Source organism: Poecilia mexicana, unplaced genomic scaffold (genome assembly GCF_051168715.1).
Source record: "Poecilia mexicana isolate PSO_F unplaced genomic scaffold, ASM5116871v1 scaffold_2, whole genome shotgun sequence".
Classification (NCBI taxonomy): domain Eukaryota; kingdom Metazoa; phylum Chordata; class Actinopteri; order Cyprinodontiformes; family Poeciliidae; genus Poecilia; species Poecilia mexicana.
The window spans coordinates 10859915-10887819 of NW_028263371.1; the positions used below are offsets into that span (position 1 = coordinate 10859915).

Genomic DNA, 27905 nt, shown 5'->3' on the forward strand with positions numbered 1-27905 from the left:
AATTCATTCTCATTAATTTCAGTACTATTTCATTCTATAATGTCAGATTTATTTCAACATCTCACTCTCTTTATTTATTATATTTTTATTAAGGAATCAATTTTAATGTAAAAAAACAAAAAAAAAAAAAAACTGAAGAGCCAGAAACTGAATGTCCTCTTAATATTCTACATTTTGCCTTTATTATGAGTTTGTTTGTATGTGAGACAGATAAAAACCTTCTACACAAACACTGCCTGTCGGACAAGGACGCATCTAGGAGCTACCTGGAAATACAGACACCTATACCAGATACCTTAGAGCATCTTCAGTCATATTTAATTGATTTGCACCTAGAAATTTGCTGAAGGCTGAAGCATTTTTAGGAAAGAAATTATGGGTTTTATTTATCATGTAGACAGCTTTGATAAGTGTTGCTTCATCTTATGTAAATATGTTGAACATCTCCTAAATTGCAAGAAGAAAAAATAAAAACATTTATATGGTATTTGAAATTGTAAATTCAGAAGATGAAGATTTCTAAGGGATTGAAAGAAAGTTATTAAAATACTCTTTAATTTACCTTTACTATAGTTAAAGTCATAATTCAAGAAGAACGTACTGAATTAACTTTTTAATTTATTTCAGACGACTGAACGTTCCGGTTTCACCACTGAACAACTAATTATCATTTAAGTATCTGTAGTTTAGACATTACAAAGCATCTGCAGGATAATGAAATGTAGGAAGAAATAATTCAACTCTGGGAAAACTCTCAAATGATTAAGCAGCAATAATTTTAGTTCGAATTCAATAGTTCATTGAGAGTTTTTATTGTTTTATTATTAGTTTTTTTCCCACTGAAGACATTTTCTATCTATTGAAACCTCAAACATTTTTCACATAATTTATTTATATAAAATAATATTTATTTATTTATTTATTTATTTATTTATTGAAACTTTTCACATGCTGAAAAAAGTGAATAGGTCTCCAACTTAAAAAAATAGTTAATTTATTACATGTAATCTAATTGTGTTTGTCAAATTTACTTTGTTTATCATGGCAACATTATAAACTTGATAAACTTACATGGATAAACTTAAGTTGATTACTAACAAATTAACTCAGTCTTTTTAAGTTGGATCACCTGTTTTCTTTTTCCAACGCCACAAATAATAACTTGTTAAATTGCAGTGACTATTGTTATTTCTGTTGTTGCTCTTCTTATAGCTGCTTCTCGAGCTGGAAAACTAGAAAAAATCAAAATATTTTACTTAATAAAAAAGTTAAACCTTTAGGTAATGCTTATCTAAGTGGTTCAAACACAAAAAGAGTTAAACTTTTAAATGCTACCTTTCATTAGTTGAGTGCTGTTGTTAATTTATATCTGATGATATGCTGATTTCCAATGAAAGCAGGAAACTGGGGGCGGTGATTGATACACAGCGGAGAGGAAGTTGGAAATTAGGTCGAGGCTCATGTGTTTCTTATCACATCATTTAAGAGTTTTAAAAGTCTGTGGTAGATTAATGCAAAGACAAACCGTCAGACGAGCAAAAATATTTCCTGCTGGTTCAAAGTTTGGTTTTCTGCTCATGTGAAGCATCAGAAACTTCTCACTGCCTGACAAACAACAAAAACAAAGAAATCAGGAGATGAGAAAGATTTATCTGACATCCACATGTACGAGTACAGTGGATGTCAGATAAATCTTTCTTATCTCAAATTTCTTTTGTTTGCAGCCCTGCAGCAAAGAATAACATCAATAAGTTAAAGTTATTCTTTGCTGCGCGGTGCATCTTTCATTAGCTATTAGCTGAAATTGCTGGAATTTTGTTTTACAAATCATCAACTATACTCTGACACTTTGTAAAAACCTCTAACCTTGTCTCTGTTTTAGATTTCCAGTTTTTGCTTTCAAATTATAACTCATATTTTCAGATAAAAAAAACAAACATACATTTTATAACAATTATAAATTTAAAACAGGATGCAGTCTGATGCACTTATCATTTTGCTCTTAATTTTTTATTTTTCAAAACAAATCTTTTACATTATCAAGCTAATTTTAATATCAGAAAAAGATGATCTGAGTGAACACCACAAGCAGGTTTCAAATGATGTTTTTAATAAAAAAAAAAGACATGCAAACTGAAGTGAAGTTGGCTGCCAGACTTCAATAAGCAATATTTCATGCTGTGATCTGAATAAATTATCGGATTCAAAGCAAACCAACAAATCCACCTCTGAAAAAAATGAGAAACAGTAGGTTTTGACGTGGGGTCGGCAAGTCCAGGTTTAAATCCAATTGAGATTAAACTGGTCGCTCATAAAAAATTCTTCAGTCTTGCTAAATTAAAGCAATTCTACAAAATTTCCCCCACAGTGACACAAAGCACTCAGTTGATTTCAGCTGTTGTCATTAAGGGAACAATTATTTTTTTAGAGCTAGGTTTGTTGGATGCCTTTTTCCCCTGATAAATGGAAGCATTTTGTATTTTTGTCTGATAATAACATCTGATTTAATGGTCTGAAATTCTGTAACAAAAAAAAAACCTGTGGAGGCACAAACGGTTTCACAGCTCTGCGAAACAGTATTTGAAGTAACTAAACCTGAAATGTTTTTATTAAACCAACAAACCCATTGGAACAGATTCCACACTCCATGAATGTCTTGTAAATTAATGTGTATGAAAATCAACCCAAAGTAATGTTTTTGCCAACATTGTAAATTCACTCCCATGTGGGGCTAACCTTCTTATGAAAAACTGATTAGAACCAAAGGCTCTCATACGAATAAAGTGTTTTTTTTTTTATAAAATACCTCACCTCAAAGATCTCTGCACATTTCATAGAATAACCAACTAGAATTTAAACTAGTTTTCCTTCTTAAAACTCCATATAAAAGTCATTTTTTTTCAAGTATCATCATTACAATGCTCAGTTTATATTCTCGTTTGCCAGAAATGCACCACAAAATGGCTAATTTGTGGTGCTCTTATCGAGCCTCGTTGAAAGCAGGAAGTTGAGTTTTTCTGTGGGGGTTTTCTTGAAGAAACCAGCAGAAAGAAAAACAGTTTTGAACTGCAAACCAAAAAACTCCACCTGTTCAGCAGATTCCTGTCTAATGGTGCTGCTTATGCTGTGGGTGTGTCTTATGCACAGTAAGAGTCTTTTGTACCAATCTTGCTTTGCATGTTACGTTAGTTGTTGGTGCTGCGCAGCCTGCAGCCAACGGGTCACGATGGAGAAAAAGCACATGCATGTTCAGCACAGCAGACTTTCCAACTCTGCTTCTTTAAGAAACTGCAGAGGTGAGTTTAGTTCAGACCAACAACCTGATGATGTTTCTGTTGTCTGCTGTCTTGGCTGTAATCTTCCCTCTGTTCAGGTTCAGAGAGTCGTTTCCATCTGAGTGTCATTCTGTTCTTCGGAGTGTTCAGTATCTGCCTGCTCATCGGACTGCTGGTCGCCAACGCTCAGTGTGAGTCTGCTTAGAAACCTAAAACTATTCCAACTGTTTTGTGTACTTACCTACGGTCGTTATTAATCCAGTGCTTGTTTGTTTCCTTTTTTTTTCTTTTACAACCTAAATTGAAACACAAATACACTCAACATCTCAACATGTACAGTAAAGCTGTCTGAAAATGTTGATGTATTATAGACAATGACGCCAAACGTCGACTGACTGAGGATCTCCAGGCCTTGAAAAAGACTCATGAATCCACAATTTCAGAAAGAGACAGTCTGAAAATAAAGCTGGATGAGAAATCTAAAGAGCAAAGCATGTCTGCTCAGAGTGAGCCCTCAATCTAAACCTCTTCTATTGATCAGTTTTGTCTTTGTCAGTAAAATTTAATGTGAAATTCAAAGCTCTCCTGATATCATCTTTCTTATATTATGCCTTTTTAAATTTATTTTCAGATATTGACTCCAAATGTAATTCAAAAGATGAACTCCAGAGTGATCCGACTGATCGTCTCCTCGCCTGCAATGAATCTCTTTTCAACATAACCAAAGAAAGAGACGAGCTGAAGGTCCGGCTAATTGAGTCTCTTAAAGAGGGAATCGATGAGGGACTGTCTCTGCAGAGTAAGCCCTAAACACCATTTACTTTGTTTTTATTTAATAAAAAAATATTGATAGGGTAGGTATTTCTGTATTACTTTTAAAAAATATATATCATCCAAAAACCAATGTGGTGTTGATTCATTTTTATGTTTCAACTTCAAAGCTCTTTTTTTTATTATCTAATTTCAGATAACTCCATGGATAATATGACAGAAACAACTGATCTCTCCGCAATCTCTGACAATCTAACTGCGTCTTTCCAAGAAAGTGAGAAAAAACTTTCTTTCCTGTCCAAAGACAAAGACCTGCTGAACGCTAAGCTTGGTGAAACGACTAAAGAGTTGCTCCGGCTTTGGCATTTGTTTGAAAGGAAGTCTTTAGTTTTCTTTGGTAAAGATGGATGAAGTGAAGTTAAAGTTAAAATCAAGACAAAATTGGTCCAAATTATATGGCATGTTCAAGATAAAATGAAGACATTTAAACATGTATATATGTAGGAATTTCTGGCATTTAGAAATGTGAAATGCTTTACATTAAAATAAAACATTGTTCTAACAATATGCTATTGATGTTTGCACAGTAAATGATTATGTTTGTCCAATATTTATACTGTGCAAAGAAGTTATTTGGTATATTGTACCGACAAAGACATGGTGTTAGTACAATAACATTTTCATACTAAAACTTGACAAAACTATTTTTCTTTTGCTCTGCGCTGCTTGCTCGTCAATTCCTGCTCTTTAACACTGTTTTAGATTATTATTCCTTCTGGCCTGCATACAAACAGTCTGAACATTTTGCAGTGATATTTCACAGTGGAAGAAAAATAAAAAATTGATCTTCATGTAAATTTTTCAATATCCGAACTCGATTCTCTTCTTCCAGACACAACGTGTCCTCTCGGTTGGCCGAAGTTCAATTGTTCTTGTTACCGTGTCTTTGGTGAAGGCTCCTGGGACGAAGGCAGAGAGAACTGCACAAGAGAAGGAGGAGATCTGGTGGTGATAAATAATCCTGAGGAGCAGGTGATGAGAGATTTTAGAGGGACACTACTGATTAAGTTTACAAAAAGAGAAATTTAAATTATGATGTTATGTAATACAGTCAGTAGGCATGTTGTTTTTATTCTCTGTATAGTTTTATGTAAAGATAAAAGACTCAACCAGATTTTCCACTGACAAGAAGTTTCCTCTAAATCATTTAAATTAATATTCAGCGATAATTTGTTAGGTGATCAGTGGTTGAAATAAGGTAATGAAGCGAGGAATTTTTTAATTATATCAATTGTCAAACCTAAAAGAAAACGTTTTATGTCAACATTTTACAGAATTTTCTTGCTGAATTGGAGATGGACGGCTGGATTGGTTTGAGAGAAACTGAGGGATCCTGGCTGTGGGTTGATGGAACCACTCCGAACTTCACGTAAGGATCCAGTTTTTCATTGAGCGCCAGCAGTGACTCTGGATGTTGTTTCCGTTAGTTTGCAACATGGTTTCTGTATAAACACTTAATATTTGTGTAAAGTCATGTTGTCAAATATCAACAAGAAGTTAGATCGCATTGAATTTAAATATTTCATTGAAATAAGTCGCAGCATCAAAACCTTTGAATTTTATTTTTAGCATCGTTATTAAATTTACTATCTGATCTGATAAAAAATTTTACCTCCAGTATCTATCAATTATTTATTATTGATACTAAAAAATAAATATGATGTTTAATTTTGAAAACTCTGAAGCTTCACAGTGCAGTAGAATTACATTTGAGTGGCATAACAAGTCACTCATCAATAATAATAATGATCAGGACGCTGCAGTCTCTCTTTTCTGTCTTTTATTTTTTTTTTAAGAGATTCAGATTTTTTTTTTCCAAACAGGAGTTTCTGCTGAACATTCATTATTTGGTGCTTCACACAGGTTATTTCAGTCTAAGACGGGCAGATGGACAGAACCCAGGTCAATGCTTGAGATAGGACCATGATACCTCCAACCATTATTTTTTGCTATTTGAGTTTGAAAGAGCCTCTAAAGACATCAGAGCTTTCATTTTCTTTAAAGTTCTCACGATGAACTGCACATGTTCAAAAACTCGAGAGTGAGATCTAAGTAGACAGTGAGGACGCACATGAAGTTTATGTGAAATTTAAAGAATTTCAAGGTTTATTTAGTTGGTAAAACTGATTTAAAAAAAAGAGAATGCTTTTAAATGCTTGTGTCTCAATTTTTTCTTCATCTGACTGCTTGTTAACTAATCAAAATCTGAGGATACAACACAATACTGGTTAAATAACCACAATTACAACTCCATCTCAAACCTAATTATTGTTGACAAAAATGTTTCAAATTAAATTATAAAGCTTTTTATTCCTTTATTCCAGGTCCTGGAGCATCAATCAGACTGATAACGGTGGTGGTGATGAGGACTGTGCACATATCACATTTGATGCCGGATCAGCTTGGAATGATCTTCCATGTAATGCTACCAAAAGGTGGATTTGTGAAAAAAAAATACCAACAATGTTTGCTCCATAATTTCTGAAAATGATTTATTTTTATTCTTCGGCAACCAAGCAGACTTTACCGTGTTTAACTCACCTGTTACAAAATTGCAAACGATGAACTGTATCGACATACACAAGCGTTTTATTTCCCCTCCCACCAACAGAAAATGTATTCTCCCTCTGCTTACTAGCTCAGTTAAAATTAGGAAATGTTTAAGTTGCTAGAAGTCACTTGCTGCTCCTTTTCATTATGTGTATAAATAAAATTTCTTGAATCCAAACTCTTCTCTGTTGATGATTGAATTCTGACTTTTCGTGCTCCACTCCTGTGTTTTCTTTTTAGTAGAAATACAACTTTAAAAGGCTCAGTGTTTGTGAACACAGAGTGAGATAAAAGGGTCCGACCAGTGTCACAGTGAGTGATGGAAGGAAATGATTTGGGTTCATGTTGTTGCTCATCTGAAATCAGATGCAAAAGCCCTCTAAAGTAGAAAATGATCAGATGAAACAAAGATTTGAAATTGACTTTGAACAGAACAATTTACTTCACATATATATAGAATATGTGAGTTTTGCATTAGCAAATTAGCTGAAGTCAGTTTGGTGTTATTTCCACATACATGGTAATTGGACTCAAAAATGAAACAGCATTGACAGGTCCACAGTCTAACAGTAATAGTTTTATCCATAGGAGGATTTATTCATTAAAGATAATTTAAACAATTTTTCTCTAATGTTCACAGGGACATCATTTTCTTCAATTGTTATATCTGGAATAATAGATTTAGAGTGTAATAGGCAAAGAAACACATTTAAACTGTGAGAGATGAAAGTATGATAAGGCCCTGGCTTTGTGTTGTCTATTATTAAACACTATAACATTCTACATATCAGTGTTTCCTTTAGGTGTTTCCTTGCTTCAGCAGGTTATTTCAATAGACAGGTAGTAAAGCAGGAAAACATCTAAAACATGCAGGGCAGTGTGCCTTGAGGACCAGGGTTAGGAAATACTATTATTATTAAAAACACATATTATCAAAGGCATATAAACATTTCATAAAGAATAAGAAATCATAATATTCCTCTGTAGGAAGTTGTTCTTTCCAATGGCACATTTCATTCGGGACTCAGAACCTTAAATATGCTAAAAGAATTTAACATCCACATTTGAAAAGATTAAAAGTTTTAATGTGGATGAGCATTAGCTGTCTTAAATAAAGTCTTTTTTAAATTCTAGATTATTTGATCTATTTTTCAACGGCTTCAAAACCTGTTCAAGCAGGTTTCAGCAGCCTTGTACGTCCCTGGCAGCTCAGCGACGCTCCGGCCGGGTGGAGACAGCAGGAGCTCTGGGACCTAAAGGCCTGATGAAGAGCAGAGAACCACGAGACGCTCTTAGCTGTTGATGCTGATCTGCTTTGAGGCAACATTTGGAATACAAATAATATTTCCTGAAGAGATCATTAAAAATGTTGAAGGTCTAACATTGCAGTATTCTTTTTAAACGCTTAGGAACAATTTTGAGAACAGTTTTTCATAAAGCTATACAATTAGCACATAGGTTATTTGCAAAATTGATCATGTCAGTGAAAAGTCTATCATTTCTTACAAAAACCCAGGTTTTTCCTATCGAAGTATCCATTGATTAAAACACTCCTTGTGCTCATCTTACATCACGAGTAGCATATACACAGAGAAAGTCTATCACCTGTTAATTGAATTACTTATTTCTGTCAAGAAGTGTGGTGGTTGCGGTGAGGAGATGACGCTGAGACCCAGGTAAGGTGATGAGTAAGATGAGTTTAATGATGAATATGCTCGATAGACAGTCCAGGACAGGCAGCACGGCGAGAGGCAAGCACACAGCTAGATGCCGGTAGCACTGACAACAAAGACTGACACGATGAGCTAATGCCAGCACAGGACTTCACAGTACAACTGTGCGGGCAGACTAACAAAGACGACGTGGACGTACGTTACACAAACTTAGACAAGGATCCGACGAGGAACACAGACAACAGGTGGGTTTAAATACACACGGGGTAATTAAGGGAGTGAGACACACCTTGGAAACAATCAACGGGGAAGACAGAGACAGACTCACAGGGAACATGACTACACAGAAACTCAAAAATAAACACACAGAAACACGGAACATGACAGTACCTCCACCCCCCCCCCCCCCCCCCTCCCCTCAAAGGCGGCTACCAGACGCCCAAAGAAAAAGTCCAAACCAAAAACAACCCAACAGGGTGGGCGGAGGGGCGACGGAAGGGGCCAGAGTCCAGAAAACAAAACAGGAAACTAAAACACGGAAAAACAGTCCGGGGGCCGACCACGGAGCTCCCGTGGAAGGTCGGGAGGGCGGCGACGCAGGAAGCGGAGCTTGGGCCGCGGCGGGCGGCGACGCAGGAGGCGACGTCCTACAGGCGGGTCCGGCGGGTGTCGCCGGCGCAGGAAGCGGAGACGTGGAGGAGGGTCCGGCGGTCGCTGCTGCCACCGCAGCAAGCGGAGACGTGGAGGAGGGTCCGGCGGTCCCCGCCGCCGGCGCAAGAAGCGGAGACGTGGAGGAGGGTCCGGCGGTCGCTGCTGCCACCGCAGCAAGCGGAGACGTGGAGGAGGGTCCGGCGGTCTCCGCCGCCGGCGCAGCAAGCGCAGACGAGGAGGATTTTAGATGCAAAGTGAGAGAGAGACTTGCATCTCAGAGCTCAATTTCTGTTCCTTATTATAACCATCTATATCAGTGTTTCTCAACCTTTTTTGGGCCAGTGCCCCACTAGCCTTTATCCAGGTCCCTCACCGCCCCCCACCAAAGAATTTGCAGGCTACTTTGCACTGACTATTATTTTATTATTAATGTTCCTATCACTATTGTAGATGTTTTGATTTTTATGCTTGTTTCTGTATTTATCATCAAAAATAATTTCCCAGAGAACAAAAAAGCCATGGGAATAGAAATTATTTTCACAGGTGTCTACAAAAAAATGTAGTGAACATTAAAGTTAAAACTTGTAGGCCTAACAGCAGCCAATCAGAGTGGAAAAAATATTCTTATTTTTTTTTTGCCATTTTCTAGTTGTTAAATCTTGCACAATATGACCAGATAAAAGATGAACAACATGCCAGTTTAAACTTTGAAGTATTTGCAAAACGACTGAGCTCTGCAGCATTAAAACATGGATAGAACTGTAACTACATTCATCATAGCTCTTCTTGTAGATTTCTGGTGGCGCAGCTCTGTGCTGCCTTCAGGAGAATGGGACATCAGAGTATCATCCATAAAATTTCACCCACATGGCATTTATTGTGAAAACCAGAGCTTTCAGTGGAAAAACAAACGTTCCAGGTCCTTTTAATGCCACACAATATTATATATTTATATAGACTTGTCTATTGATATATAGATTGATAGATTTACTGAAATCTATTTGTGCAACAAGATTTGTGAAATTACACAAATCTTGTTCTTAATCAAATCCTAATAAGTCAAATTGAAAGTGTCATGGAGTCGTCAGCCTCATCACATTAACACTGACGTGAAAAATAATATTGAAGAAATAAATATATCAAATCTTATTAAAAACATAAATAAGTGATCAGTTCTTTACTGTTATGGTCTGTAAGATATATTTATTCTCAGTATTAGATGTGGTCTCAACAAACCCATGGCACTTCAACAATATTATTTTACCTTTTAACTGGGAATAGTGTCTGTTTATTCTTGCCATACAGTCCTCTGTATTAATTATTGCTCGAAAGGTCTTGCGATACCAGTTTATTCCTCTGTATTTACTTTAGTTTCTTAGTTAGGCCCGAGCAGCTAAGCGCTGCGAGAGCCTATTGTTCCTGTACTGTTTCTTATTATTATTACGATTCTGCCACCCTTTTTAGGGGGCTTTTTGGGGGCTTTATCATATTCAAAAACTCACCAAACGTGGCGGGGGCATAGAGCCCGGTGAAAAATTTCGTATTTTAAGGTCCCCAGAAAAATCGCACAAGAAACGGCTCAAGGGCGCCACCTAGCAACTTTCAAAAGACCCTTTCCTATTCACTTACTTTATCGTAGAGACTTGAAACTTGGTACACTTGTAGAGCTCCCCAAGACACTCTGAATTTACAATTAATGTCATAGTGCAAGTATCACAGATTGTCGGCCATTTTGGATTGAAGTTCCGATTTTGACCGGATTTTGTCCGTTTACAGGGTTCGCATTTGATCGAACTTGTCCTAGGGATTTCGATCGATCGGCTTCAAACTCGGTCAGATCGTTCATAAGGCATGGCCGATCCAAAGTTATCGTAGGTTTGCGTTTTCGGGCTTGCTGAAGGGGTCTTTCCTGGGGTCAAAGGTCACCGATTCGCCATGAAACATCAAACTGTTATAACTCTTTGAAAAAAACTCTTAGAAGCACCAAACTTTCAGTGATTGATCATCATGGGATGCTCTACAATACCCAACGGTCAAATGATGACGTAACTTAGGCCACGCCCCCTGAGAACAGGAAGTGTCATTTTTTACGCTGAACGGTCGCTATCTGACCCCTTTGACCTAATCGAGGTGAAACTGTGTCCACAGACAGAAAACATGTTGGTGTGTTGAGGATTCCAAGCCAAGCTCATTTGAATCCAGCAGGTGGGCGTGGCGGCGTGGCGAAGTGACCCTAAACGCCGTGTCCTTACGTTTGGCTGTGGATTCCACAATTTTGAGGCCAGCTGCACCAAACTTGACATGAGTGATCCTGGTAGGGTCCCCTACGATCCTATGTTGTCATAGTCTGACGTCATCTAAGCCCCGCCCCCTCAGAACAGGAAGTGCTTTTTTTTCCATGGAAAGCTGCCTTTCTGGCTCACTGCACCTAATCAACATGATTCTGTGTTGGATGACAGATAACATGTTAGTCTCACTTGCTTTAAAGCGCCAAGAGTCTTCTGTAGAGGGCGTGGCCGTGGGACCGCGGCGAAGCAGAGGTAACGCCGCCGCCATACGTTTGCCTCTAGATTCCACATCGTTCAGCCCAGCTGCACCAAACTCACTAGGATGCATCCTTATCCATCCCCGAACAGGAATCCATAACAGTCGTTGATGGGCGTGGCCTAATTTCTCTACAGCGCCCCCTAGAAATTTTTAAATGATCAGCCCCAAGCCATGCTTTAACCTAGAATTATGAAACTTGGTACACATGTGTATCATGTCAGGACCTACAAAAAAGTCTCTTGGAGCCATGGTGCAAACCCAACAGGAAGTCGGCCATTTTGGATCAAAATCAGCCATTTCCTCTTTTTCATAGACATCGCATCTGATCTATCTCCTCCTGCAGCTTTTCAGATAGAGACTTCAAACTCAGTCAGCAGAGACTTGAGACATTAAAGATGAAAAGTTATCGTAGGAATTTTTCTATGTCAAAGCATGTGGGCGTGGCTAAGTCCCAAACTTTGACTATTCGCCATGAAACATCAAGATGCAATAACTTCCACATAGAAGGTCACAGCTGCATCAGACTTCCTATATCTGACTACAGACCACCCCTCATCACATTGAGATGGTCAGTTGATGACATCACCTTAACCCCGCCCACTTCCGACAGGAAGTCACCTGTTTTTTCTATTGTATGTCTTACTTTTACTCTCTAAGTCATATGGGTTTCATCCGGTGTAGGCTGACATGACATGATATGATGATGAACTCTCCCATGATGAACTCTACTGACCCGTGGGGGCGTGGCTAAGTCCCAAACTTTGACTATACAGCATGAAACATGAATGTGAAATAACTTCCAAATGCCAGGTCACAGCTGCATCAGACTTTCTGTGTCTCATTATAGATCAGCAATCATCACAGTTAGGTGGTCGATTGATGACATCACCCTAGCCCCGCCCACTTCCGACAGGAAGTAACCTCTTTCTTCAATTGTATGTCTTACTTTTACTCTCTAATTCTTATGGGTTTCATCCTGTGCAGGCTGACATGAAATGAAATGATGATGAACTCTCCCATGATGAACTCTACTGACCCGTGGGGGCGTGGCTAAGTCCCAAACTTTGACTATACACCATGAAACATGAATGTGAAATAACTTCCAAATGCCAGGTCAGAGCTGCATCAGACTTTCTATGTCTCATTATAGATAAGCCCTCATCACAGTTATGTGGTCGATTGATGACATCACCCTTGCCCCGCCCACTTCCGACAGGAAGTGACCTGTTTTTTCTACTGTATGTCTTACTTTTTCTCTCTAATTCTTATGGGTTTCATCCTGTGCAGACTGACATGAAATGAAATGATGATGAACTCTGCCGTGATGAACTCTACTGACCCGTGGGGGCGTGGCTAAGTCCCAAACTTTGAATATACATCATGAAACATGAATGTGAAATTACTTCCTAATGCCAGGTCACAGATGCATCAGACTTTCTATGTGTCATTATAGACCAGCCATCATGACAGTTAGGTGGTCGATTGATGACATAACATTAGCCCCGCCCACTTCCGACAGGAAGTCACCTGTTTTTTCTACTGTATGTCTTACTTTTTCTCTCTAATTCTTATGGGTTTCATCCTGTCCTGACTGACATAAAATGAAATGATGATGAACTTATTGATGATGAACTCATTGATGATGTACTCTACTGACCCGTGGGGGCGTGGCAAAATGGCTGTCCCTCGTAATATGCATACGTTCGTCTCGTATTCACAAACGCATCATCCGATTTGCACCAGACATTGTATGAGTGACACTTGTGAACCTCTAAGGAGCCCAATAGAGTTTAATTGCGATTTGACTCCACTGCGCACCAAGGTTAATCAAACAGCTGTATCTCCTTGCGATATTAGCTGATCTACACCAGATTTTTGTGCATTGTCTGGGAGCAATGTCGAACATGACAGGGTGACTATCTTCAGGGCGGGTTTGGCAGCTCCGTGAGAGCAAGGAAGTGGCTGGGGGTAGGCGGTGGCTGGGGTGACATGGTGCTGAGGGGAGGCAGTGGCTGGGGGGAGGTGGTGCTGAGGGGAGGCGGTGGCTGGGGGGAGGCGGTGCTGGAACATCCACGGTGGCTAGGCTTGAGCGGCGCTTGGCTGCGAGGGCCGCTTGAGGCTCCGCGGAGCTTTAATTATTATTATTTTTCTGCCACCTTCTTTGGGGGGCTTTTTGGGGGCTTTATCATATTCAAAAACTCACCAAACGTGGCGGGGGCATAGAGCCCGGTGAAAAATTTTGTATTTTATGGTGGTTGCAAAAATCGCAAAAGAAACGGCTCAAGGGCGCCACCTAGCAACTTTCAAAAGACCCTTTCCTATTCACTTACTTTATCGTAGAGACTTGAAACTTGGTACACTTGTAGAGCTCCCCAAAACACTCTGAATTTACAATTAATGTCATAGTGCAAGTATCACAGATTGTCGGCCATTTTGGATTAAAGTTCCGATTTTGACCCGATTTTGGGCGTTTACAGGGTTCGCATTTGATCGAACTTGTCCTAGGGATTTCGATCGATCGGCTTGAAACTCGGTCAGATCGTTCAAAAGGCATGGCCGATCCAAAGTTATCGTAGGTTTGCGTTTTCGGGCTTGCTGAAGGGGTCTTTCCGGGGGTCAAAGGTCACCGATTCGCCATGAAACATCAAACTGTTATAACTCTTTGAAAAAAACTCATAGAAGCACCAAACTTTCAGTGATTGATCATCATGGGATGCTCTACAATACCCAACGGTCAAATGATGACGTCACTTAGGCCACGCCCCCTGAGAACAGGAAGTGTCATTTTTTACGCTGAACGGTCGCTATCTGACCCCTTTGACCTAATCGAGGTGAAACTGTGTCCACAGACAGAAAACATGTTGGTGTGTTGAGGATTCCAAGCCAAGCTCATTTGAATCCAGCAGGTGGGCGTGGCGGCGTGGCGAAGTGACCCTAAACGCCGTGTCCTTACGTTTGGCTGTGGATTCCACAATTTTGAGGCCAGCTGCACCAAACTTGACATGAGTGATCCTGGTAGGGTCCCCTACGATCCTATGTTGTCATAGTCTGACGTCATCTAAGCCCCGCCCCCTCAGAACAGGAAGTGCTTTTTTTTCCATGGAAAGCTGCCTTTCTGGCTCACTGCACCTAATCAACATGATTCTGTGTTGGATGACAGATAACATGTTAGTCTCACTTGCTTTAAAGCGCCAACAGTCTTCTGTAGAGGGCGTGGCCGTGGGACCGCGGCGAAGCAGAGGTAACGCCGCCGCCATACGTTTGGCTCTAGATTCCACATCGTTCAGCCCAGCTGCACCAAACTCACTAGGATGCATCCTTATCCATCCCCGAACAGGAATCCATAACAGTCGTTGATGGGCGTGGCCTAATTTCTCTACAGCGCCCCCTAGAAATTTTTAAATGATCAGCCCCAAGCCATGCTTTAACCTACAATTATGAAACTTGGTACACATGTGTATCATGTCAGGACCTACAAAAAAGTCTCTTGGAGCCATGGTGCAAACCCAACAGGAAGTCGGCCATTTTGGATCAAAATCAGCCATTTCCTCTTTTTCATAGACATCGCATCTGATCTATCTCCTCCTGCAGCTTTTGAGATAGAGACTTCAAACTCAGTCAGCAGAGACTTGAGACATTAAAGATGAAAAGTTATCGTAGGAATTTTTCTATGTCAAAGCATGTGGGCGTGGCTAAGTCCCAAACTTTGACTATTCGCCATGAAACATCAAGATGCAATAACTTCCACATAGAAGGTCACAGCTGCATCAGACTTCCTATATCTGACTACAGACCACCCCTCATCACAGTTAGGTGGTCGATTGATGACATCACCTTAGCCCCGCCCACTTCCGACAGGAAGTCACCTGTTTTTTATACTGTATGTCTTACTTTTACACTCTAAAACATGTTGGTGTGTCATGGATTCCAACCCTGTGCACACTGACATAACATTAGATGATGATGAACTCTGTCAATGCCTACAGACCCGTGGGGGAGTGGCAAAATGGCTGTCCCTCGCCATATGCATACGATCGTCTCTTATTCACAAACGAATCATCCTATTTGCACCAGACTTTTTATGAGTGAAACTTGTGAACCTCTGAGGAGCCCAATACAGTTTAATTGCAATTTGACTCCACTGCGCCCCCTAGGTTAATCAAACAGCTGTATCTCCTTGCCACATGGCCCAATCTGCTCCAGATTTTGGGTGCATGGCCAGTGAACGCTGCCGAAGACATCGAAGCGGATCGCATGGAGGACGGCGTGCGAGCGTCGGCGGTGGCCGGCGGGAGGCGGTGCTGGAACATCCGCGGTGGCTATAGGCTTGAGCGGCGCTTGGCTGCGAGGGCCGCTTGAGGCTCCGCGGAGCTTTAATTTTTTTTATTCTCCCAAATGAATTGGCTTTTTGGGGGCTTTCTCATATTCAAAAACTCACCAAACTTGGCGGGGGCATAGAGCCCGTGTAAAATTTACGTATTTTAAGGTCCCCAGAAAAATCGCACAAGAAACGGCTCAAGGGCGCCACCTAGCAACTTTCAAAAGACCCTTTCCTATTCACTTACTTTATCGTAGAGACTTGAAACTTGGTACACTTGTAGAGCTCCCCAAGACACTCTGAATTTACAATTAATGTCATAGTGCAAGTATCACAGATTGTCGGCCATTTTGGATTGAAGTTCCGATTTTGACCCGATTTTGGCCGTTTACAGGGTTCGCATTTGAGCGAACTTGTCCTAGGGATTTCGATCGATCGGCTTGAAACTCGGTCAGATCGTTCAAAAGGCATGGCCGATCCAAAGTTATCGTAGGTTTGCGTTTTCGAGCTTGCTGAAGGGGTCTTTCCGGGGGTCAAAGGTCACCGATTCGCCATGAAACATCAAACTGTTATAACTCTTTGAAAAAAACTCATAGAAGCACCAAACTTTCAGTGATTGATCATCATGGGATGCTCTACAATACCCAACGGTCAAATGATGACGTCACTTAGGCCACGCCCCCTGAGAACAGGAAGTGTCATTTTTTACGCTGAACGGTCGCTATCTGACCCCTTTGACCTAATCGAGGTGAAACTGTGTCCACAGACAGAAAACATGTTGGTGTGTTGAGGATTCCAAGCCAAGCTCATTTGAATCCAGCAGGTGGGCGTGGCGGCGTGGCGAAGTGACCCTAAACGCCGTGTCCTTACGTTTGGCTGTGGATTCCACAATTTTGAGGCCAGCTGCACCAAACTTGACATGAGTGATCCTGGTAGGGTCCCCTACCATCCTATGTTGTCATAGTCTGACGTCATCTAAGCCCCGCCCCCTCAGAACAGGAAGTGCTTTTTTTTCCATGGAAAGCTGCCTTTCTGGCTCACTGCACCTAATCAACATGATTCTGTGTTGGATGACAGATAACATGTTAGTCTCACTTGCTTTAAAGCGCCAAGAGTCTTCTGTAGAGGGCGTGGCCGTGGGACCGCGGCGAAGCAGAGGTAACGCCGCCGCCATACGTTTGGCTCTAGATTCCACATCGTTCAGCCCAGCTGCACCAAACTCACTAGGATGCATCCTTATCCATCCCCGAACAGGAATCCATAACAGTCGTTGATGGGCGTGGCCTAATTTCTCTACAGCGCCCCCTAGAAATTTTAAAATGATCAGCCCCAAGCCATGCTTTAACCTAGAATTATGAAACTTGGTACACATGTGTATCATGTCAGGACCTACAAAAAAGTCTCTTGGAGCCATGGTGCAAACCCAACAGGAAGTCGGCCATTTTGGATCAAAATCAGCCATTTCCTCTTTTTCATAGACATCGCATCTGATCTATCTCCTCCTACAGCTTTTGAGATAGAGACTTCAAACTCAGTCAGCAGAGAGTTGAGACATTAAAGGTCAGAAGTTATCACAGGAATTTTGGTATGTCAAAGCATGTGGGCGTGGCTAAGTCCCAAACTTTGACTATTCGCCATGAAACATGAAGATGCAATAACTTCCACATAGAAGGTCACAGCTGCATCAGACTTCCTATATCTGACTACAGACCACCCCTCATCACATTGAGATGGTCAGTTGATGACATCACCTTAACCCCGCCCACTTCCGACAGGAAGTCACCTGTTTTTTCTACTGTATGTCTTACTTTTTCTCTCTAATTCTTATGGGTTTCATCCTGTCCTGACTGACATGAAATTAAATGATGATGAACTCTCCCATGATGAACTCTACTGACCCGTGGGGGCGTGGCTAAGTCCCAAACTTTGACTATACACCATGAAACATGAATGTGAAATAACTTCCAAATGCCAGGTCACAGCTGCATCAGACTTTCTGTGTCTCATTATAGATCAGCAATCATCACAGTTAGGTGGTCGATTGATGACGTCACCTTAGCCCCGCCCACTTCCGACAGGAAGTCACCTGTTTTTTCTACTGTATGTCTTACTTTTTCTCTCTAATTCTTATGGGTTTCATCCTGTGCTGACTGACATGAAATTAAATGATGATGAACTCTGCCGTGATGAACTCTACTGACCCGTGGGGGCGTGGCAAAATGGCTGTCCCTCGTAATATGCATACGTTCGTCTCGTATTCACAAACGCATCATCCGATTTGCACCAGACATTGTATGAGTGACACTTGTGAACCTCTAAGGAGCCCAATAGAGTTTAATTGTGATTTGACTCCACTGCGCCCCCTAGGTTAATCAAACAGCTGTATCTCCTCTCTACATGGCCCGATGTGCTCCAGATTTTTGGTTCATCGCCAGGGAGCTCTGCCAAAGGCATCAAAGCAGATCGCGTGGAGCACGGCGCGCGAGCGTCGGCGGTGGCTGGCGTGAGGCGGTGCTGGAACATCCGCGGTGGCTATAGGCTCGAGCGGCGATGGCTGCGAGGGCCGCTTGAGGCTCCGCGGAGCTTTAATTTATTCTTGCACTTTGTTCTTCATTCATTTCCATTTAGTTTCCTTTGATTAGTAATATCTTCTCTTGGTTTATTGCTATGTCCACTTTAGTTTCGTTCCTGTTGCTAAATTTATTTTATCATTTATTGACCATCATTAATCTTCACTCATCACCTGCTGCTCCGCCTAATCGGCCGAGAAACGTATCGATGGGGAAAAGGCAGACTGACATAAACCTTTTAAAACAACAGAAACAATTTCGGTATTCTGATTATTGAAATTTAAAAGTGCTGTGGTACCGTTGTTCCATCACACCCGTTTCATACTGGACCACTTACAGCACCGGTGTTAACGCTATAAAATGAACGCTCTCTATCGTGGTATCACCATGGAGGGATTTCTTTATTTCTTTATTTAAATGGGTTCATTTTTCAGAGGGATACACAGTGAGGGTATCGTGATTTTTGTTGGGTTCCTGGGTGTTTCCTGTCTGTGGTTGGGGTTGCTGTTTCCCTGTCCATCCTTCAGGGGGCGCCTGGCAGTCATTCCTGGAGGGCGTGGACCAGCTGATATCTATCACCTGCACTGCATGATCTCATTTGGAGGAGCATAAGAGGAGGAGGCAGCCTACACACCAGTGCCAGAGTGTTTTGCCAGTTTTGGTATTACAGGCCACCTGAATTTCTCCAGTGATCGCGCTTTGCGAATTTCTAGTGATTCTTTGTTTTTTGTGCCTCCATAGGAACTCTCACTATAGAAGCAGTGAACCCCTTAGTGGAAATCCAGCGCAGAACCTCTCCTTGTGACGCCGCTGGATTATTACCCACCAGATGCCCAAGTCCCTGAATCCCACCTTGGTGATCAGATCTCCACGCTCGCTGCCCTCCTCTCTCCGGTCATAACGAAATCCGCCCAGATCTCGTCCGCCCTCCAGAGCTGCCCCCACCACCATAAGCGAAGCAGCAACACTCGACCTCAAGTAATCCGCCCAGGATCCTTCAGAGTCACCCCCCGGTCCATATCATCTCAGCTAAAAGTAAGAACGTTAAGTTTTTTCCAGCAGTTTACCATTTCCTCCAGTCATCGAACTCACCATACTCTCTCACCCTTAGCTCCAACCAGAAGCATCGAATCCTCTCCGGACCAGTTTTTCCCCTTTTCTCTGACTATCATTCTCTGCAATAAATATAATTTTACTGATTCCCCTTGTACTGTGGGTGTTCTTGCATGTGGGTCAGACGATTAAAACCCAACATGACAATTTTAGTAATTACATGTTTATAAGAGCGATTTTCTGTTGTCCTTCCATGGAAGCGGGCAGCTTTCAAACGGAAATAAAACACTTTTTAATATAAGTTGCTGCTTAACATGATCACAGAACTGTCAAAATATATGTACAAAAATCATCACTAAAACATCAAATATTTTAAAATCAGACTCCAGACAAGTGAATCACAGCAACGTCATCAGCCGGTGAGACGCTGAACTGATGCGATGAAGCTACTAGTAGCAGGAGAGCGGAGCTGCGCCAAGAAGCTACAAACACTGAATAGAAGAGCTGCTGCCATCGATACAGTTGCAGCCAAGCATGGTTTAATGTTACACAATACAGTTTTACCAAGTTCCTCAAAGTCTAAACTGGTATCGTTGTGCATACAAGGTGTAAAGTTTACCTTCGACCAAACGCCCCCCAAAGGCATCCCAGTGCTCCCCTTTTGTAAAAATGTCCGCCAGCGCCCCCTGCCGTCCTCTAAACGCCCCCTGGGGGGCGGTACCGTCCACGTTGAGAACCGCTAGTCTATGATCAAGAAAGAGAGAAGGAGTGAGTGTGGCAGTGGAGGGGTAAAGAGCGACCCAAATATGGAGGCTTTAGCCGTCAGCTCGGCTGCTGTGGGTTTGGGCTCCGGCCTGATGGCCTTCGCCACATGTCTTCCCTCCCTCTCACATCCTGCTTTCCTCTCAAAGTCTTGAAAAATAAAAAAAAGAACATGCATAGTTTTGGATGGTGGGAAGCAGCCAGAAAACCTGAAATGTCAAAAAAAGAAAAAAAAGAAAAGACACTTCCAGAATCTGCAACTTTATTATTTAATTACCTTTAAAAGCCACAAAGAATTACAACATGCAGGTCCAACTTTTCAAGTTAATGTCATATATACACTTTCCAACGCCATCATCACCATGGACAGCCTCTACACTGTGTATTTCTTAAAAACACGTGTCTTGTGATTTTTTCTGCTCACAATCTGTTGTTTTTTCTTTATTTGTTCTTCTATCACCACCATTTATCTGTATTTTCAGTATTGTTGTGAACACTTGGTGCAGTCACAGAAATCAGGCCTTTTTGTGGACGTCCACAAACTGCTAGATGATACAGATAACAAGATTTATTATACAGTGAAGCAGACAGCAGATTGGCAGCAGCAATAGACTGTAGATCCACATTTAAGAAGGTTTTATGTGGAAGAAATTACAGTTAAACCTAATCCCCAAATTAAGCATTTCATGGTTTTTTTGTTTTGTTTTTTTAAAGCACTAAATGTTTCTAATGCTCTGCATCTATAAAATATAATACTAAAACCTTTTCAGTGGAGTACAAAACGTAAAGCTTAATCTTAGCCTCAAATGTAAAGCAACAACTAATATTTACCCATCAACACTCTGGAGACTTTTCACAGATCCACTGCATAGAAGTAGCACAATCAAGATCATTCCATTTCTTTAAGTTATTGAAGATATGTACACAATCCTCTTCTCCATTTCTAGGATTTCCACCACCATTGTCAGGCTGGTAATCTTCCCACATTTTTCTAAGTCTGTGAACAAGAGAGTTATTTCACAGATTATCTTTCACAACAAACATAAAGGAAATGTCATCTTATAAGCTTTAATGTTCTACATTTCAAGTGGAAATACAGTAGTTGGTTTTGGAGTCCAGAAGATAAATAAATGTGCATTAGCACAACAACTTCCTGTAATTTAAGGACTCTCTTTCTTTACTTTTGAAAGAGAAACAAAGTTGTGTTCAAATTAACTGCAGTGTATCTAAAATAAGTAAGTAAATGTCAGAATTTTCAATTTTCTTGATTATTTCTCAGTTTATTTTGGCTTAATGTTTCTGTTTAGCTGTGACACCTTCCTGGAGTGAGAATCAACCGAGTTATGACTGCCAAAAACTTTATAATCTATGTCTATAGATAATGCTGAATTTGACAATATCATATTTGTATTTCAGAGTTGAACCCTTATGGTAAAGTCATAATATTGCAAAACTATAGTTACTTGAGAATAAAGTCATATTACCAGAATAAAGTTATAATATTGTGATAAAATGAAGAATGTTGAGCATTTTGTGAAATTGGTTTGATAAAGACAGAGTCATTGTCTCTGTCCATGTTTCTGCACTTCCTTACTGCAGTCGCTCATCAGTTCAATCTATAACATTTCTCTGTTCTATTGTTAAATAACTAATCAGGCCAATATAGTTTGATTTCAGAGAAAACTGCAATTGATTAATATAACCTGGCTGTTTTACTTTTTTCACAGAATAAATTACATGACCAATTAAACTCCACATTATTATTTTAAACATTTCAATTAAAAAAATTAATTACAGATCATCAACATTATGCATATCATTACAGCAGAGTCTGTCAATTTTCTGTTACTCTACTTTACAGATAAGTAACTTATGTAGAAAAACTAAACTAAATACAAGTTTCTATCAAAATGGGATTTCTAATGTTGAACTGTTATTATTTTGAACACAAATGTTTTTATAAAGAATAAAACACCAGCCTTGGTACAAACTAAAGTAAAGCTACTCCACTCTGGATTAGAGTCAGGAATAATATAAAAAGAGGAAAAACTTACTCAGAACTCAGAGAAGTGCCATCAACCCACTTCCAGGATCCCTCTGTGTGTTGATCAGTCAAACCAATCCATGCTGACCACCCAGTAAGAGTAGCAACAAATTTCTGTCAAAGTACAAAAAGAAATACTGCTTTTAGACTTGAATCACAACACAGTGTGTGCATATTATCATTATGATGAAACATCAAGGCATTCTCTCTTGTCAATCAATCAATTTTATTCATAGAGCACCCTTCATACTAAAAGCAGCTCATGTAAAATATTGTCAAAAAGTAATTGCTCCCTTATGGAATTTTTTTTGTTTGTTTGTTTGTTTAAATATTTCAGATTAGCCATGTTGGGATTCAGCCGTGAAGGAATAAACTGTGGGAACAAACAGAGTGTAATAATATATATATATATATATATATATATATATATATATATATATATATATATATATATATATATATATATATATATATATATATATATATATATATATATATATATATATATATATTAATCACAGAATTAACTGCATTAACCCACTTAGAGTCTGATGAGGAAAATGAGAAGTGTCAAAGCGCGATCATGTGACATTACATTCATTAGACATTACTGCCTCACTTCCTTCCCTGTTACAGGTTACATTGAACTGGACATCATGTCTACATCCAATCCCTCTTAAAGAGAATGTGGCAGGAAGAAGGTGGAGGCTGCACCTGCTGGGTGATTGTAAGTGAGTCAATAGCGCCAGAGGGTGCTCAATATAAAAACTGAGATGAGCTGCGGACTGACACTTGTGTTTGCTGTTGACACGTCGCACGTCGCGCTTCCATGTTGGGCTGTCTGTGTGCCGAGTACAGTGTGTTTCTAAGTGTGTGTTAAGAAAACTAAACCTAAACATGACACATTGTGGCTGAATTAATTTGCAGAAAATTGCACAACCAGTTTTTAGCTTTAAAGACTATTTTCTCACACAAGGCAAGGTTGGTTTACACAACTTTGTCTCTTCATAAATTAAAAAAGTTTCTCAACTCAGCTCTTTGATATTATTGTTTTGGCAAGTAAGCAAAATAGAAAAATATGAACTAATTCAAAGCAGCAACAGGGATTGCTGACAGAGCTACTGCTGTATGTGTAACTGTCAAGATCCGTGTTTTTGTGTGTTTATATTTGAGTTTTCTGTGTTCAGTCCCGTTTCCCTGTGAGTCTCTGTCCTGTCCTCCCCGTTGATTGCTCCCCAGGTGTGTCTCATTCCCTTAATTACCCCGTGTGTATTTTTACCCACCTGTTGTCTGTGTTCCTCGTCGGGTCCTTGTCTAAGTTTGTCGTAGTCAGTGTCTATGTCGTAGTTCGTCACGCCAGTTGAACTGTTAAGTCCTGGTTGTGTTTGTCTATTGTCGTTTGTCTACTCGCCAGTTGTACTGATAAGTCCTGGTTAGTGCTAGCTCCCGTATAGTCCTGTGAGTCAGTTGCTACCGGCTATTAGCTGCGTGCTTGTTCCTGCCGTGCTGCCTGCCTTGGACTGTGTGCTTTATTTTCATCATTAAACATCATCACCATAACCTGGGTCTCGGCGTCTCTCCTCACCACCACCAACCACACACTTCATGACAGTAACACATTTAAATGTGTTATGCAACTACATTGGAAATGTCTTTAGATTGTATTCAAATGCGAGAGCCATTAAGAAAACATTTTGTAGTACAATATTTATATTAAAGCATTTTATATAAAGCAAACATGAATGCAAACATAAATGAATCTCTCACTGAAACATCACATCACCTGTTCATCGTCGTCATCTATCACCACCAGATCTCCTCCTCTCTTCCTGCAGTCTGCTCTGCCTTCATACCAGGAGCCAGTTGTTGCAGAGAGGAGATAACAAGAACCTCTGAACATGCTCCATCCTGCAGGACAGGTTTTAAAACATCCAAAAAGCAATTAGCTTAATTTAAAAAAACAAAACCAAAAAAAAAAAAAAATTGTTAATGTTAGAAGAAAACAGTGTTTTCAAAATCAGTTAGATTTTACAGTGTAAAATCATCAGTCATTTGACTAGTCATTAAAATATGAACTATAAGTGGATCATTTAAAACCAACTTAAACCAAAGCCTGTATTGGATTTTAAATCTGTAAATAAGCTGTTCTTACAAACACATGAGGACTTACTTGACAAACCCTGAAGCCTGGTCACTTCATTAGACAATTGCAAGAGTGTTGCATTCAGTTGGTCTCTTTCTTTAGTCATGGCAGAAAGCTGGTCATTGCTGGCCTGGAGACGATCAATCAGATTGTCTTTTGAGAGACCTGCTGCCGAGCTGGATAATGCATGAGCTGAAATAATTTAAGGTAAAATATATCAGAAATGCAAAACATGTTTGTTTAAGCCTGATAAAATATGTTTACTTGTTAAAAAAAAGGTCAACAGATTAAGACTTATACCACTCTTGATTTTGATGATATTAATACATTTATAAGCAAGGCAATCATTTTCAAAGGATTTTGTTACAGAAAAAAATGAATCTAAAAGAGAATCTGCAAAAACGTTTACTTAATTCCAAGGAAATACAATGACTTTTGTCTTGGAAAATAAAACTATGGCTTATTTACTGGGAAGAATGAACTGATAATGAAGGTTTCAGAAATGTTTTTCTTCTACTTTCCACCGAAACTCCTTTGAACCGAGTTTGATTTAGGGACAGAGATATTAATTAACCAGAGATGCAGAGAAACTCTCTACAGGAAAGAACTGGGTGATAGGCACTGCATACGTGACTGAATAGATCAGAAAGGAGAATTGCATGTGTTAAGTTTTACTTCTTCTTATCTCTCTCTCACACGCTGATCTCTGAGACTTACTCTAATTTTCTAAACAAAATATCTAAAGACACAAGCGCATTTCTCTGAGTCAGTGTATCTCCCTTCATCAAAAAGAAAAATAATTTTTCTCAACACTTGTAAAGTATTCATACCCTTTGAACTTTTCTACATTTTGTCAAATTACAACCACAAAAGTGATTTACAACTGTGCAGTAGGAAAACATTTTACACCGTTCAAAACATTTTTAACAATTAAAAAACTAAAAAGTGCGACATGCAAAAGTATTCAACCCTCTTTTCTCTGAGTGCAACTAATTGCCTTCAGAAGTTGCCTGATGACTAACGACTAGAGTCCATGTGTGTATAATCTGATCTGATCTCAGTATGAATCCAGCTTCTCTGTGACGCCTCAGAGGTTAAGAGAATATTGGTGAGCAAACAGCATCATGACGTCCAAGGAACACACAGGACAGGTCAGGGAGAAAGTTGTGGAGAAGTTTAAAGCAGGTTTAAGCTTTAAAAAGATTTTCCAAGCTTTGAACAGAGCCCTGTTCAATCCATCATCTGGAAATGGAGAGAGTACAGCAGAACTGTAACCCGACCAAGACAAGGCCGTCCACCTAAACTTACAGGCTGAACAAGCAGAGCTCTGATCAGAGATGCAGCCAACAGGCCCCTGGTGACTCTGGGGAAATGCAGAGATCCACAGCTCAGGTTGGGGAATCTGTCCACAGGACAGCTACTAGTCATCACTGTACATGTGTGGTTCTTATGGAAGAGTGGCTAAAAGAAAACCTTTGTTAGAAGAAAACAGTAAGAAGTCCAGTTTGCAGTTTGCAAGAAGCCATGATGGGACACAACAAATGCATGATGGTGCTTTGGTCAGATGAGACCAAAGCACCACAGAATGTAACTTTTTACCCAAAATGCAAAACACTGTGTGGTGGAGAACTAACACTGCACATCACTTTGAATATACCAAAGCTGGTAGAGACAAATCCTAAAAGACTTGCAGCAAAAGGTGATTCCACAAAGTATTGTCCCAGTGAGGCTAAATAGTTTTGCACACCACAATTTTCAGGTTTTTTTAAATCTGTAAAAAAATGTTTTGAATTATAAATACTTTTCTTTCTACTTCATAATGGTAATACCATATTGTGTTGGTCTTTCACATAAAATTCCAATGAAATATATTTATGTTTGTGGATGTAATATAATAAACTATAGAAAAGTTCAAGGGACATGAATACTTTAATAAGCTATTGTGTTGTTGTGATGGTATTAATTTATAAAATTATTTCTTCTCTTCATAAAAGCTTATTTCAAGCCATGTTTCAAGTCTTAAGAAAATATCGGATAACAGGGTGATAAGAGATAAATGTAAGACAAGAAAACTCACTGTGGAAACCAAGTCTGATGAGTCCAGTAAGGAGGCCAACACTCAGGATCCCCAAAGAGATAATAACCACATAGAGCCTCTTCTTAGAGCTGCTAGAACCTTAACAAAGACAGTTTATTTTAATACAATTCATTTCTCCTGGATAATATTAGCAAAATATATTTGTGTTTTTCTCTCTCAGGTCATTCTTACCTCTGTCATTTACAACTGAAATGTTGCAGACTGAATCATCATTATGATACATTTCCTCCATTGGTTTGACTGTCTTATCTGCAGCGAAAACAGAACTATATGAACAGTGAAAATTGGTTATTCATGAGAAAGTTGCAGGTTGTATCAATTTATATACCGAGGCAGAGGTGGAACTGAGAGAGTAATCAGATGAGCTAATCAGAAACAAATGAGGAACAGCTATGGTAAGTGCAGGCCGGGTAACCTGATGAACGGGAGACTAAACACAAGGGAGCTGAATCAAGACCCAAAGACACAACAAAAATAAAGACCAGAGTTCAAATGTGTGACCTGGTGGTCGTCCAAGGGAACAAAGAGTCTGGCTGGGCGACCATGTGGCAAAGAAGGTTGTCAGGAGACACAGAGTTCAAATGGACTTCAGAAGCAGCAAAGAGATCTCAAAATAACCTACTGGACATCCAGGGGCATTAGAAGAAGTTGTAGAAGATGACCTGTAGAGGATGACCACGATTCTGGCAGCACTGGAGGTTTGGAGGGTGGAGAAGCAGAGGAATCCTGGAGGCTTACAGTGGAGGTGAAGGAACCGGAGATATTCAGAGGAACCCTGGAGACCCAACAGAAGAACTTGTAGAGAAACTTGTCAGCTGGTCAACTTAGAGAATCCACAGAGAAGATTGTCAGGAGATCAACAGTGGTGCTTGCTATGGAAATTCTTAAATAACTGTTGAAAATTGACAAAGATCGATCTTTGTCTTTAAATGTTTTATTTTGAAGACCTGAGGTGTTCGATGCTCTGTCGCTGGGAGACAGACGAGCAGAAGACCAAGAAGTGCAGCTGTATATAACTCTTTATACACTTCAGTGAAAACCACATCCTGTCTTGACACACACAGACACACACACACACACACACACACACACACGCACACACCCACACACACACACACACACGCACACACACACGCACACACACACACACACACGCACACACACACACACACACACACACACACAGATATATTTAAAAGAGATAATATGGGGAAAATTTCAGTCAGTAACATAGAAGGAAAAAACACATTGTCGAGAAAAGTCGAGCTCATCCCATTTCCCCATGCTGGAGATTTTAGTTTAATAATAACAATGAATAAAGTTATCTTTAAAACTGATTACACAGGGGACATCAAGACCCAACAGTAGAGTCAGACGGTAAAAAAAATTA

The 27905-nt window shown here is 39.9% G+C and overlaps 2 protein-coding genes and 1 long non-coding RNA gene across 3 annotated transcripts; 2 read left to right on the forward strand and 1 right to left on the reverse strand.

Annotated features, from left to right (window-relative positions):
• The first annotated feature begins 3151 nt into the window (after positions 1-3151).
• On the forward strand, positions 3152-6834 carry LOC106925607 (uncharacterized). Its single transcript, XM_088010637.1, has 8 exons — positions 3152-3296; positions 3374-3466; positions 3647-3781; positions 3907-4074; positions 4243-4320; positions 4939-5078; positions 5381-5475; positions 6431-6834. The coding sequence occupies exons 1-8, from the start codon at positions 3227-3229 to the stop codon at positions 6582-6584; spliced, it is 933 nt and encodes a 310-aa protein (XP_087866763.1). The 5' UTR covers positions 3152-3226; the 3' UTR covers positions 6585-6834.
• An 11602-nt stretch (positions 6835-18436) lies between these two features.
• On the forward strand, positions 18437-19615 carry LOC148160395 (uncharacterized). The gene is made up of 3 exons (XR_015764778.1): positions 18437-19076; positions 19157-19450; positions 19527-19615. It is a non-coding gene; the product is annotated as an uncharacterized LOC148160395 (long non-coding RNA).
• Positions 19616-20475: 860 nt separating this feature from the next.
• LOC106912582 (CD209 antigen-like protein C) lies at positions 20476-27490 on the reverse strand. Its single transcript, XM_088010662.1, has 7 exons — positions 27138-27490; positions 26687-26764; positions 26495-26593; positions 24445-24609; positions 24058-24182; positions 22285-22388; positions 20476-21227 (listed from the first exon to the last, which is right to left on the reverse strand). Exons 1-7 carry the CDS (start codon positions 27142-27144, stop codon positions 21065-21067), a joined length of 741 nt encoding a protein of 246 aa, XP_087866788.1. The 5' UTR covers positions 27145-27490; the 3' UTR covers positions 20476-21064.
• Positions 27491-27905: the final 415 nt, after the last annotated feature.